The sequence below is a fragment of the Acanthochromis polyacanthus genome, chromosome 1 (assembly GCF_021347895.1).
Source record: "Acanthochromis polyacanthus isolate Apoly-LR-REF ecotype Palm Island chromosome 1, KAUST_Apoly_ChrSc, whole genome shotgun sequence".
In the NCBI taxonomy this organism is placed as follows: Eukaryota; Metazoa; Chordata; class Actinopteri; family Pomacentridae; genus Acanthochromis; species Acanthochromis polyacanthus.
This window is the reverse complement of record NC_067113.1, coordinates 63,763,041-63,778,640: the sequence shown is the minus strand read 5'-3', so window position 1 is coordinate 63,778,640 and position 15,600 is coordinate 63,763,041. Positions and strand designations below refer to the sequence as shown.

Here is a 15,600-nt window from a genome sequence, read left to right as displayed (position 1 = left end):
TCTCGTCAATCTCCTTCTTAGATGTATATAACAGCCTAGAGAGAGAGAGAGAAAGAAATAATTAAATAATAATTAATTAATATTAATTAACTTACGCTGTTTATTGTAAAAGTTAATAAACTGTTCTAGTCTAGCTCCTTGTTATATGTAAATAATATCGCCTAGATATATATATATTTCTATATATATATATATATAAATAATAATAAATTAATCTTAATAACAAATAAATAAATAAATAGATTATATTTACAATTAAATCTTTTGATCTCAAAACATTTTCTATGTATCCAGGCATTTACATCTATGTGTAATGGCTGAACTGAAGAGTCCCTGGCCTCTCGACCTAAAGAATATGATAACTAAAATGTAATTAAACTTTTTTTTTGTATTTTCTTTGAACCTGCTAATTGTTTTTTGGAGACTGGGAAAATCTTTTTTTTTTTTTTTTTTTAAATCAAACATTATACTACGCACCTTCCGCCTACATGGGTGTGTAACAAACTACGAACAGTAACATTTGTCCCACACTGACTATGAGTGTGAGAGACGTGTCTGTTAAACCTCTGAACCTAAAGCCATTTCTAAATGTTTTTTGCGCCTGCCCCATTTTTACTTACTGTGGGTCATTTTTCACTGCAATATAAAGTCCTGCACCTCTGTGGAAGCAGCTCAAACCATGACTAGAAGGAGAGAGAACTCTGAGCTATGACACAGTTTATAATGCCATAAATCACAGAAATAGTCAAAACAAAAGTTGAACTTGTTCTTTGTCATTCTAGAAAAATTGCAAGGAACATGTACAACATGTTCCAAATGCCCACAGGTGTTACTGGCACAGGAAAAAATGGTGTCTCTACATACTGTGGGAGCTTAACGACTTGTATTTGTAATTTGTCTCTACACATGTGGCCTTTCTGCTCTGCATAAAAACAGCGTGCAGCTCATCCAAAAAGTGCTACCTAACAGATGGGTCACTTGTAGCTTCTCAGTTGCTCTGAGGAACAGACAATTTTTTGTGTTTTTACAGAATCCTGTTTGAACATTACTGTTCAAAAGACTGGGGTCACTTAGAAATGTCCTCGTTTTTGAAAGAAAATCATTTTTGTTTCATTGAAGGTAACATTAAATGAATGATAAATCCAGTGTAGACATTGTTAATATGGTAAATGACTATTCTAGCTGGAAATGGCTGATTTTTAATGGAATATCTCCATAGGGGTACAGAGGAATTTCCTGCAACCATCACTCCTGTGTTCTTATGCTACATTGTGTTAGCTAATGGAGTTGAAAGGCTCACTGATGATTAGAAAACCCTGAACTTTTGAACGGTAATATAAATGGTATATTTGTGACAGAACTCCAGACCGAGCCAGTAAATAATTTTTGCGACTTTGACATATTTCCCACAATGATGATGCCATCACACCTTATGTGGCATAAATGGCATCAAGAATGCAGATTCCTCCACTTGACTATGTGACATAAGGTGTTAATGCTGAGGTTTGTGGTGAGAAACTCTTGTAAACTGTGAAACCAACTCCAACTATGGTGATGTCAGTCAGGCTGCTTGAATAACACACAAACACGTGTTATGTAATGCAAAAGAGACGTGCTGGTACTCACAGGATGTAGGCAATCACTCCGATGGACCAGCAGTCCACTGCTTTACTGTAGGGCTTCTGGGCGAGGACCTCTGGAGCTGAGAGAGACACAGACAGTTTGTATTAATGCTCCTTCATTTTGCAGTAGCCTGCTAGTAAACCTAACTACACTGAAATTTGGCCTGTGTGTATGCTTTCTTTTCAGCTTGAGGCTCAGTTAAAGCAGTTTTACGTGAAAATGTAGCTGTTTAATGAGCCTGAATACAGAAAAAAATGTGCAGACTCTCCATCTCCATCAAAATGAAAATCACATGGCAGTTTGGTTAATGGTGGGAAATTCTGTGCAGCAGGTACAAATTCTCACAGCTCCAGAGACTTATACCTGACATGAAGAGGACCTGAAACTATTTAACCCAAGTTCCTGTACTTCAACACAAAGCTAGCTGCTAGTTAGCCTGAGAGCCGTTTTCTGTGTTGTTGCTGATTGTAAAAGAGACTGGCCTGGCCTTCCTCTGCAGCTCATTACTGAAGGCCCTGGACAGAGCAAATTACTGATGACAATGAGCTCACCATAACATCACCTAACACAAAGCTGCCTCAAAATAGATTTGACATGCTTACACACACACAGAGCCAGATATGAAGAAATACCAGACATTTCTAGGGCAAAATCTAAGCTTTGCGCACTTAAGTACAATAAATCAGAGTACTTAAGTTTCTTTATTGTTCGACTGTGACTCAGGGTGAAGGCGTGCGTATGTTCTTGTTTTACTGGATTTAGAATTAGGACATTCTTACACACTGAGGTCACTGTATCTGGTACCACCTCAAAAACACAATTCAGAGTCAAATATGTTCCTTAGGTTACAAGCTGGTGTAAAACAGTGTCTCTAGCATTAATCTGAATAGAAGTTTTACTGTAAAAACCTTGGAATGTCTATTCTGTGTGTGTGCTACAAATTAGCTGAGTGGGATAACACAAGTTTGGATGTTTGGTTGGTGAAGTTTCTGAGTCTCTCAGCTCACCTACTCAGTCGTTTTCACGTATTTCCTAACCTCTCGTAGGTGCTGATTGTGTTATGAGAACATGTGCATCCTGTTAAAACGGGTCTTTTGGTGTTTTTTCTGACTTTCCTGTGGAACAGTTGACAGTATGTGCATCGATACATTTTAAACAGTAAACTCTGCCACTTGTGCAAACAAAAAGGAGTTTTACCAGAATGGTTTTCACCTAATGCACCTGCAGGTGGAAGACATACAGTATATACAGTTTATGTATATATAAAGTGTATATACTGTATGTATATATATATATATATATATATATATATATATATATATATATATATGTACAGTGCCTTGTGAAAGTATTCAGCCCCCTTGAACTTTTCAACCTTTCGCCACATTTCAGGCTTCAAACATAAAGATATAAAATTTTAATTTTTTGGTCAAGAATCAACAAGTGGGACACAATTGTGAAGTGGAATGAAATTTATTGGATATTTTAAACTTTTTTAACAAATAAAAACCTGAAAAGTGGGGCGTGCAATATTATTCGGGCCCCTTGTAGCACCTCGTTTTGCTGCAATTACAGCTGCAAGTCGCTTGGGGTAAGTCTCTATCAGTTTTGCACATTGAGAGACTGAAATTCTTGCCCATTCTTCCTTGCAAAACAGCTCGAGCTCAGTGAGGTTGGATGGAGAGTGTTTGTGAACAGCAGTCTTCAGCTCTGCCCACAGATTCTCCATTGGATTCAGGTCTGGACTTTGACTTGGCCATTCTAACACCTGGATACGTTTATTTGTGAACCATTCTATTGTAGATTTGGCTTTATGTTTTGGATCATTGTCCTGTTGGAAGATAAATCTCCATCCCAGTCTCAGGTCTTTTGCAGACTCCAACAGGTTTTCTTCCAGAATGGTCCTGTATTTGACTCCATTCATCTTCCCATCAATTTTAACCATCTTCCCTGTCCCTGTTGAAGAAAAGCAGGCCCAAACCATGAGGCTGCCACCACCATGTTTGACAGTGGGGATGGTGTGTTCAGGGTGATGAGCTGTGTTGCTTTTACGCCAAACATATCGTTTTGCATTGTGGCCAAAAAGTTCCATTTTGGTTTCATCTGTCCAGAGCACCTTCTTCCACATGTTTGGTGTGTCTCCCAGGTGGCTTGTGGCAAACTTCAAACCAGACTTTTTATGGATATCTTTGAGAAATGGCTTTCTTCTTGCCACTCTTCCATAAAGGCCAGATTTGTGCAGTGTACGACTGATTGTTGTCCTATGGACAGACTCTCCCACCTCAGCTGTAGATCTCTGCAGTTCATCCAGAGTGATCATGGGCCTCTTGGCTGCATCTCTGATCAGTCTTCTCCTTGTTGGAGGTGAAAGTTTAGAGGGACGGCCGGGTCTTGGTAGATTTGCAGTGGTCTGATACTCCTTCCATTTCGATATGATTGCTTGCACAGTGCTCCTTGAGATGTTTAAAGCTTGGGAAATCTTTTTGTATCCAAATCCGGCTTTAAACTTCTCCACAACAGTATCTCGGACCTGCCTGGTGTGTTCCTTGGTCTTCACGATGCTCTCTGCACTTTAAACAGAACCCTGAGACTATCACAGAGCAGGTGCATTTATACGGAGACTTGATTACACACAGGTGGATTCTATTTATCATCATCAGTCATTTAGGACAACATTGGATCATTCAGAGATCCTCACTGAACTTCTGGAGTGAGTTTGCTGCACTGAAAGTAAAGGGGCCGAATAATATTGCACACCCCACTTTTCAGTTTTTCATTTGTTAAAAAAGTATAAAATATCCAATAAATTTCATTCCACTTCACGATTGTGTCCCAATTGTTGTTGATTCTTGACAAAAAATTAAAATTTTATAACTTTATGTTTGAAGCCTGAAATGTGGCGAAAGGTTGAAAAGTTCAAGGGGGCCGAATACTTTCACAAGGCACTGTATATATATATATATATATATATATATATATATATGTATATAGTTTCAGTGTGTTATTGTGACAATAATGTAAATTTAACTTTAGGGTTATGCATTATGGTTAGCAAACAAACCTCATGTTTCAGTAAATGTACTAGAGCCTGATAGCAGTCGGTCGATGTTATCGGCTGTTATCGACTTTCTTTGACTTAAAATGTAGCAGAAAATGTCTGGGGTAATTGGGAAATTATATCATCACATTGTTTGTCAAGGGCTGCACAGTGATTTGGTGGTTAGCACTGTCGCCTTGCAGCTAGAAGATCCCCGGTCCATGTCTCAGCCTGGGCCTGGGATCTTTCTACATGGAGTTTCCATGTTCTCCTGTGCATGCGTGGGTTTTCTCCAGGTACTCCAACTTCCTCCCACAGTCCAAAAACATGCTGAGGTTAACTGGTGATTCTAAATAGTCTGTAGGTGTGAATGTGAGTGTGATTGTTTGTCTCTATATGTAGCCCTGTGATAGACTGATGACCTGTCCAGGTGTCCCCTGTCTTCACCTTACACACGTGGACAAAATTGTTGGTACCCCTCAGTTAAAGAAGGAAAAACCCACAATTCTCACTGAAATCACTTGAAACTCACAAAAGTAACAATAAATAAAAATTTATTGAAAATTAAATAATCAAAAACAGCCATTACTTTTGAATTGTTGATTAACATAATTATTTTAAAAAACAAACTAATGAAACAGGCCTGGACAAAAATGATGGTACCTCTATAAAAGATTGAAAACTATTTGACCAGAGTGACATGATTAACTCAGGTGTGTCATTTAATTGACATCACAGGTGTTTCCAAACTCATAATCAGTCAGTCTGCCTATTTAAAGGGAGACAAGTAGTCACCCTGCTGTTTGGTGAAAAGGTGTGTACCACACTGAACATGGACAACAGAAAGCGAAGGAGAGAATTGTCCCAGGACATCCGAAAAAAAATTATAGACAAACATCTTAAAGGTAAAGGCTATAAGACCATCTCTAAACAGCTTGAAGTTCCTGTGACAACAGTGGCTCATATTATTCAGAAGTTCAAGACCCACGGGACAGTAGCCAACCTCCCTGGACGTGGCCGCAAGAGGAAAATTGATGACAAATTGAAGAGACGGATCGTTGGAATTGTATCCAAAGAGCCCAGAGCAACCTCCAAAGAAATTAAAGGTGAACTCCAAGGCCAAGGTACATCAGTGTCAGATCGCACCATTCGTCGTTGTTTGAGCCAAAGTGGACTTCATGGGAGACGACCGAGGAGGACACCACTGCTAAAAAAAACTCATAAAAAAGCGAGACTGGAATTTGCAAAAATGCATGTTGACAAGCCACAAAGCTTCTGGGAGAATGTCCTTTGGACAGATGAGACCAAACTGGAGCTTTTTGGTAAGGCACATCAACTCTATGTTCATAGACTCAAAAACCAAGCATACGAAGAAAAGAACACTGTCCCTACGGTGAAACATGGAGGAGGCTCAGTAATGTTTTGGGGCTGCTTTGCTGCATCTGGCACAGGGTGTCTTGAAAGTGTGCAAGGTACGATGAAATCTGAAGACTATCAAGGCATTCTGGAGAGAAATGTGCTGCCTAGTGTCAGAAAGCTTGGTCTCAGTCGCAGGTCATGGGTCTTCCAACAGGACAACGATCCAAAACACACCGCCAAAAACACCCAAGAATGGCTGAGAGAAAAGCGTTGGACTATTCTAAAGTGGCCTTCTATGAGCCCAGATCTGAATCCCATTCAACATATGTTGAAGGAGCTGAAACATGCCATTTGGAGAAGACACCCATCAAACCTGAGACAACTGGAGCTGTTTGCTCATGAGGAGTGGGCCAAAATACCTGTTGACAGCTGCAGAACGCTCATTGACAAATACAGAAATCGTTTAATTGCAGTGATTGCCTCAAAAGGTTGTGCAACAAAATATTAAGTTATGGGTACCATCATTTTTGTCCAGCCCTATTTCATTAGTTTGTTTTTTTAAATAATTATGTTAATCAACAATTCAAAAGTGATGGCTGATTTTGATTATTTAATTTTCAATAAATTTTTATTTATTGTTACTTTTGTGAGTTTCAAGTGATTTCAGTGAGAATTGTGGGTTTTTCCTTCTTTAACTGAGGGGTACCAACAATTTTGTCCACGTGTGTAAGTCAGCTGGGATAGACTCCAGCTCCTCAAATGAACATAATGAGGATTAAGCAGTGTACAGATGATGGATGAATGGATAGTTTATCACAGAGGATGACTGACTACATTTATTACAATGTAGCTGAGCAGACAGTGGAACAGAATCAGCAGTGTTTTCACAGCAAGTTGCTGAATTCAAGTTTGGTCTCTGGACCATGTTACTCTTTTGAAATCGGATGTAAGCGAGGGGTAGATCTGACTGAGAACTCGATGTCAATAAATCAGGTGATATGATAGAGAACTGTAAAAGTCAAAAGGTAGCTCTGCTCTGGAAGATACGCTGTTTTATCATCTATTTTAGTCTAAATAGGACCATAATGTACAAAATTAATATTATGCTGTATCCAGAAAGTCTTAAAACCAGTGACTGAGGCCTTGAATGCATCGGGAAAAGGGTCATTGTCTCATAGACATCTTTACAATCAGACTTATTTTACAACCAGTGGAGTCGCCCCCTGCTGGCTATTAGAAAGAATGCAGCTTTAAAGTTTTTGGCTTTGGCTTCACTTCACAAAAGCGGAAGCTACATTCATCATATATATACAGTCTATGCATCAGCCCAAAAATTCCACATTCAACTGTCGTTCTGCAGCCTCTGACAAAACGGCACATTTAACTGTTCTTGAATGTAGTCAAACGAAGAGAAAATCTGCTGTTGTCATGCTTATAATTAAGATCTGGTTTTCATTTAGTGCTTTCTCCAATTATTTATTCTTTGGTTAAATTTAGATACAAATAGTCTGGAGAGGAAATGCCCCACAGCCCGGTAAACCTCTGCGGGAGAGCAAGAAAGGTGGGAGTCAGGGGTGACGCTCTGAGGGAGTTGGACTGGAAGTAGATGGATGAGAACAATAAAAAGAGATTTATAATGAAAGGGAGAAGGGAATGCGAGCACAATTGATGCAAGGTACTGACCAATAAAAGTAAAATGCCAGCTGATGTAATTTCTTTTTGATTTTTTCAGCACTCCTGTGTGTGTGTATAATTGGATCATTGGTATTCGAAGTTTCATAAAGGTCCAATTTCAGAGTTATCAAATCAGGATCAGAGAAAATAGTAGCAGGAAAGTTTGTGAGTGGTTGGTAAAAAAATGTAAAACCTCTGAATATTCAGAGCAGTTACACAACGTGAAGACCAGCTGTGTTGAGTAAAGCTGATGGGAATAGGTTTAAGTTAAATTAAAATGTACCTGCCTGTCTGCATGTCTCTGACAGATCTGTTTATGTGAGAGTTTGAGTGATCTTTGTCAGAAAGACAAGCAGAGCCACCGGTCTTGTGTTCAAACATGGAAGTGTGTGTTCTGTCACTGAACATCTGTGTCCTATAATGACACACACAGACATATACACAGGACTACACACTCCCACACAGCAGGCTTCATCCATGTGGACTCTGCAGAAGGGACTTGTCTGTCAGGTGGTGATAAGAGCGACTGGTGTGTGTGTGAATGTAAGGTGCACACACTGGATGAACACCACACACACACACACACACATATGGTGCTCCAGATGACAGAAAATGAACAAAGATGAAACATAAATGGTGTCAGATGGGAACAACATGTGCTCAATGAAGTTTTTAGCTCAGTTTTTATTTACTCAACCACGTAGGGACATAAAAATGATAACAAGAAACTTTTTTTTTTAATAGCAATGATTAATGAACCAAATCTGCTGAACTTAGTTTTAAAGCATTTTAATAGCATAAAGAGACTAAAAGTATGGAATGATCTGCTGCAGAAATTTGAATGTCTACTTTGTATGACTTTTACGGTGGATTTACCTAAACCTTTTGTCTTCCCCTTCTGGCTCTTACAGTAATTACACAAACACTGCCGATGCTCGCTTCTGTCTTGCTGTTGATCGTTTTAAAAAAAATAATTATAATGCCTCTCTGAGTGCTGAGTACGTTTTTTATCTGGCACATCGGGAACTTCTCTTGGATGCTTTCCATGTTTATCTTCAGAAGAAGTTTCAAAGCCTCCTCCACACTCCTAGAGGTTGTAATCTACTGTCTTTGTCCCTCTTCAACACTGAGGTACAATCTATTGTTACCAGTGCACCAGCACAAGAATGTTGCCCCAGAAATTAGCTGTAAAACTCAAACTCACTGCGAAATACAGAGATTTACCTGGCACAGATAGGCTTAATCAACATTGTGTGAACTTAGTTAGTAAAGCTATTTATCTGCAAAAGTCCCAAACTCCAGCTTAAAAGGGATGAGGATCCATTTTGTTCTTCAGTATTTTGTCAGATTACAGTAAAGCCTTGTTCACAACAGCACATCTTCTGTGTTGTAGGAGTCAGTACTGGACGCTGTCAGAGTTTCTTCAAACTTTACCCGTGTTCAGTGCCTTTGGAATTTGGAGACGTTTAAACTCGGTAATTCCAAGATAGCACTAAGTTTGCTTACATGGGCTTTTCTCTTGAAAAGGTAAAAGTCAAAACATACTGTTTTACACATATCTCACTTCTTGTCCTCTTGTCCAAGTATTTAAGCTAATCAGCTAAACAAGGCTGTTTTAGAATGAAACACATTAATAAGCCACAACATTAAACCACTGACTGGTGAATTTTGCATATCTACAGTACCGTAGTAGTAGTTCAAGTCCAATGAATAGCTTGAAATGCTACAAAGGTAAGTGGTGAACTGCCAGAGTTTTGTTTTTTAAAGGTAAGGTTACACAAAACTGAAAAATAATGTACATTTCAGAATTATACAAAACGGCCTTTTTCAGGGAACAGAAACGTGTAAACAACTTGAAGCTGTTCTGCAGCAGTGGAGGTTGATCAAACCTTGAAAGTTGGTGCTACCAAATCCTACAGGTGTCTCAACTTTTCTTGATTACTTCCAACCCAGTGAAGAAAAGAACAAGATGATAAGCTTGAAAACATGGAGTGGCAGCACAGTTTCAGGCTTAAACCCCATCGAGCCGGTTTGGGATGAACTGGACAGAATAGTGAAAGCAAAGCAACCTACAAGAACCACACATTTATGGGAATTTCTGCAACAGAGTTGGGAAGAACTTTCTGAAGAATATTTTATTTCCATTGTGGAAAGAATGGAAATCAGTTGTTATATCTGTCAAAGGTGGTACTTTGATGAGTGAAAAGTTTAGAGTACATTTATGCTTCTAAACAGATTTATTTAATTTTATTTCTTTATTTGTTCTATGCTTTCATTTCAGAGTACAATGAGACATTAATATGCGTAATTTCCAATAAAAAGCTGGAAAAATTGGGGTGTTCTGAAACTTTTGGTAGTGTAACTTTAGCTTCAGTGATTTAGTACGACATCATGCATGTGGCCATCGTGTGCCTGAACAAAACCGTTTTCCTCGGTTCTGAGTTTTAAGACCAGTCAGATTTTAAATGTAATGAGGACAGCTGGAGACTATTTTCCACCAACCTCTGGAGCTAATGTTACTTTAATTAGCCAGGTAGCTAAAGCTGATAAAATCTTCCAGCATTGTTTGTGAGTGAGGTTGTATTTTAAGCATCCAAGCCATTTTTCTGCTTTTTCTACAGTGATGTGAATCAAAGACACACACGTTTCAAAAATAACTTTTCAGAGGCAAATCTGCAGCCCTTATCATCATATACTGCTTGTGGTATGTGAGTCGGAAAGTCTGACAGTGAGAACAGTAACTCAGAGGGTATGTGGTGACTTTTACAGGAAAAGATAAATAACTAGAGTAAAGATGAGAGTGTTGGAGGTGAGGAAAGTCTGACTTTCTTACCCACGTATCCTGGCGTGCCGCAGGCTGTGGACATGACGTCACCACTGCCCTCCATCTTGGAAAGGCCGAAGTCACTGATCATGATTTTGGACTCGTCTTGAGGATTAAAATACAACAAGTTCTCTGGCTGCAGAAGCAAAATAAAAAAGACACCAAGAAAGAAGTGTATCAGATTTGTGACTCTCGTATGAGTGATGATTTATTATTTTGGTCACATTTTTGTCAAGGTCAGAGTGTCAGGAAAGAAAAAAAGCAAATTTAAACAGTAAAACCTTCCTTTCATTGTCATTTTACGCAGCACTGGTTTATGGAGCTCACTCTGACCAATCACCTCTCTTCCAACAGACGGCACACACCACGCTGACCCACAGTGCAATGTGTCGGGGCACTACCCTTATTGCAGCAGTAAATCACTGGCTGTCAGGTGAAAACGAACCACTCGTGTGGATTGAAAATGTGGGAGGGAAGCGTGCATGTATGAGTGTGTAGAAAGGTGTGTGTGTGTGTGTGTGTGTGTGTGTGTGTGTGTGTGTGTGTGTGTGTGTGTGTGTGTGTGTGTGTGCGTGCGTGTCACCTTCAGGTCTCGGTGTACGATCCCCATCTTGTGCAGGTAGTGAACAGCATCCAGGACTTGCCGGATCAGCGTGCTCGCATCCTTCTCTGTGTAGAAACCCTTCTCCACAATTCGGTCGAACAGCTCGCCGCCGGACACCCTGCAGGATGGAATAAAGTGTGTGTGAAGAATATTGACACGCACATGTTCCCATTCACACACACACACATGGCAGTAACTGGTAACAGGCCAGGGGGTCGCTGGGGTGAGATTTCTGGTAATTTATGAGCTGCAGATGTTTCTAGCCAGTGTGTGGAAGCTGTGAGCCATGTGCTACCACACACACAAACACACATGTTCATATACCCCACAGCATTTACTGTATCTTCTAATGTGTACATGTGCTTAAGGTTGGAAACCACAAGTTCCTCATTCCTTATGATGATTCATAACTGGTTTTACGAATTCTCTAAATCCTCTCACTAGACTGCAACTTTTAAAAGTCTGATACTTCAGGAATATCTTTTCAGGTATTTTTTTTCATTTAGCAACAGCAGCAAAAGAAGAAGCTCAAGTTAAATGAACACAGTAGAGTAAGGAGAAAGAAATTAGGACAAGAAGAAGCAGGAAAGAGTGAAGGGTGTGTATTTGTTAGCTTTAAAATGAATATTATTTTGCATTTCAGTGCAGTAACACATGATTACAGATGAGTTCCAAACCTACAGTAAGGCATCTCCACCCAGTTCCTGTTCTTATCCTATAATATGCTTGCTGTTTTTGTAAATAAATACAATTTCAAAAATATTTAGAGCAGCACAAGTCAGACAAAAACTGTAACAGTCACATCTTAAATTAAAAAACAAATTAGTTAAACTCCAGCATAAAAATCTGTTTTTGAAACAGGTTAAAGGTATTAAACTATTCCTAAGTATCTGCAGTGCAGGTCTGTGTGTGCAGAAAGAATGATAGCAGCCAATGAAAAAACTCACGTCTGACCCAAGAAAAACACTTAAAGAAGTTAATCTGCAAATTTTTCCCCTCTGGCAGATTCTTTCAATAGTTAGTTTTATGTTTTATGACTCCAGACCACATGAAAGAACTTGTCCAGGCGTACACAACATACAGTTAATAAAGGTGGAACCTCACTAATCACACAGCAGACAGACAGCTCCCCCTGCTGGAGGACAACCTCTACCTTCACCTCACTGCAATCACAGCATAAATACCTGCAGGTTAATGTGGATTGTTTGCAAAACAAATCACAGTAGAATTGGCACTATATGGAAGTACATGTGAGTAGTATGGAATAAAAGTACTGCAGTACTTAACCCTCCTGTTGTCCTCATTTACAGGCATCAAAAAATATTGTTTCCTTGTCTGAATAAAATCCAAAAATTCAGCAAAAAATTCCCCAAATTTCTGAAAATTTGCAAAACCTTCAGGAAGAAAATTCCAATAATTCCTTAAAAGTTTCCCTTAAAAGTTTCATAAAAAAAACACCCAAATATGGCAAGAAAATTGTCGTAAATATTTTCAAAAAACGAGCAAAAATCTTCCAAAAAAATCCTAAAAATATCTAAAGTGATTCCATATATATCAGTAAAACTTCTAGTATTTTCTTTAAGAATATTTACAAAAAATTCACCAAAATCTAGTGAAATTCGCTGGATTTTGGTTGATTTTTTTGTGAATGTTCTGAAGAAACATTTCTTACATTTATTTTTTTCCACCAAGGAATGTTCAAAGATTTCCCAAAAATGTTGAAAATGTGGATATCAGTAGTTTCACTGTGAAAATATATATTTTTTCCCCGCATTTTCAAACTTTAAAACAGGCCAGTTTTGACCCGCAGGACAACACGAGGATTAAATAAAAATAGTAATAACAGTAGCAGTGACACAAGTTGAAACAGTAAGCAGCCTTGTAGTTTCTTATGTATACATCATGTTTATACTTCATGCTTTAAACAATTATGAAAGAAAAAACTCAAACTTCACACAACCATAAAGTGAAGCAGTGTCCACAAACGCACACACAACAACACATGAGTATTCATAAGGGCAAACATGCACAACGCAGATGCCCGGTGTGACTGTGGGGCGTCGTCACGGCGACAGATCAGATTAGAGCCTGTGGAAGTTAAACTCTAATGAAGTTTCTGAAAAAAAGAGATCAGAATTCATTGCTAATCCTCTCTCCCTCTCTCTTCAAAGAGGGCAGCCACTCGTTCAGTTTCAGAGGAAGTCATGTCTGGGAACGACAAGAACGGGCTACACACACACACACACACACACACACACACACACACACACACACACACACACACACACACACACACACACACACACACACACACACACACACACACACACACACACACACACACACACACACACAAGCATGGCAAAGGGAGATCAGCCACCAGGCTGCATGGTTGCATAAGCGTTTGCGTAAGGAGACCATGGCAATCAGACAGGAGCTCCCACACAAGCACAGATATACAGATGCAAGGGCACGACCACAAACACACACACAGATAAAAACATAAAAAGCAAATGCACAGACATGATCAAAGACAAGCATGGAAAACACAAAGACACAAGGTCACACACATCAAAGGCCAACATATACAGCACGCACCCAATTACCACAATGTCACACATATTCACTCATAAACACACAGCGGGAAAAGGCTTGCCGAGCTGCCACTCATCTTCTACCATTTCAGAAATCTTAATAAACACGATCTTCAAGGATCTAACAGCGCGGAGGTCAAAGATCACAGAATCTGAAAACAACATCTCCTACTGGGTTTAATGTCGGTTGAGCTGGTATTTCATCTCTAAAATAATAAATAATCTTCACCACCTGCTGTTGTTTATCATATGCTCGAGGTTCAGCGTCATATTGCTGCCTCTTGTGGCCTTCGCTCCATTTAAGCAGGATTTCCCAGCTGGAGCCGGATTCACCTGGAAGTTCTGATTCAGCTGTTAGATTTGCTCATGAAGTGTGGGGATTTCAACAAAACACCTACCAATAACAGTAACGACAGAACCTTAAGAAGCTCAACATATTTATGAAAAAATACTTGTTTCAATTCCTGGCGAAACTTATATCTGTTAAGAGGCTTCTGTTGGACAACAACCACCTTTGGTCAATATTTATGACTTCCTATTCAACTTCAAATAAAAGTCAGATTTTAGAACTGAAGAACTTGCAACTGGCAGTATAAATGCAAACCCAGTTTGTGTGTATTTAGGATAAACTGATAATTGGTTCGGGCAATGATCAGATCAGATATTCTTTCTGATGCCCCCTGAAACATTGCATGCAGTAACCTATCAACACTGAAGGATAAATGTTAGAAGTTCTATTTTGATCAGAGATCTGACTGAGAACTAAATGGGACCATAATTTACAAAATGAAAAAAAAATGCTGTAATAAAGGAGATTCTAGTGTTTAAGTCAAGAAACTCATACAAAAAATGTTTACGAAGGTAAAAAATCAAGTGAAAATTAAGGTAATTTCTCATAGATTTTAATACAATCTGACTTCTTTTTTCCACCAGAGGTGCCGCCCTCTGCTGGTTATTAGAAAGACTGCAGGTCACTTCAGCATTGGCTTCACTTTCAAACCCAGTCTGTAGGTGGTGCCAACACAGCAGTGCAAAGGACTAAGTCACTGCCTATGTTGGGCAGGTAGACAAATTACAGATTTCGTATGGGATATATTGATGACTAAAATTTCACAACCCCATATATCTACATTTCTCTTCACTTTAGTGGTATATTGACAACCAGCTGATATGTGATCAATGAAACTTTCTGTTTTGCAAGTTTGTTGGACAGTGACACACTAAACACATAATTTACATAATTAAAACTTCACAACTGTCTATTTTTGTCACTCCTTCACTGGTGTCTCCCTCCAAATGAAGCTGGAACTCTGCATTTTGAATTATAATCGAAGTAGACATGTTGATCCAGCATGATGAAAACGAGGTGGTTTGGGTTAACCCTCCTGTCATCCTGCGGGTCAAATTGACCCGTTTTAAATTTTTTAAAATGAGGGAAAAAATATATATATTTTCACATTGAAAACTTCCACATTTTCAAAATTTTTTTAGGAAAATTTTGAACATTTTTTGGTGCGAAAAAACAAATTAAAAAATTTTGAACAACATTCAGAAAAAAACCAACCAAAATCCAGTGAATCTCGCTGTCAAATTGGGGGATTTTTTACTTAAAAAAAAAAAACTTTTGAGGAAAACTTTTCATGAATTTTCTTCCTGAAGATTTTGCAAATTTTTATAAATTTGGGGAATTTTTTTCTGAATTTTTGGACTTTTTTCAGACAAGGCAACAACATTTTTTGGTAAGGACAACATGAGGGTTAAATGTTAAAGGGCGACATCAGACAAAAAAAACGTTTTTCTTAGTCAGCAGTTGCTTTTGCATGTAGAAGGTCAATAACTAAATGAAATAAATTCTATTTTCAGTTCATACATGGCACATCAATGG

At 38.7% G+C, this 15,600-nt stretch overlaps 1 protein-coding gene across 1 annotated transcript in view; it reads right to left on the bottom strand.

The window, feature by feature from the left end:
• camk1da (calcium/calmodulin-dependent protein kinase 1Da) overlaps positions 1-15,600 on the bottom strand; it is a 133,090-nt gene that overhangs the window by 40,735 nt on the left and 76,755 nt on the right. Inside the window, exons 4-6 of the mRNA XM_051954254.1 lie at positions 11,101-11,239; positions 10,527-10,653; positions 1,627-1,702 (exon numbers count right to left, since the gene is read on the bottom strand). Coding sequence (XP_051810214.1) covers positions 1,627-1,702; positions 10,527-10,653; positions 11,101-11,239 — 342 coding nt within the window. The remainder of the gene's footprint in view (positions 1-1,626; positions 1,703-10,526; positions 10,654-11,100; positions 11,240-15,600) is intronic.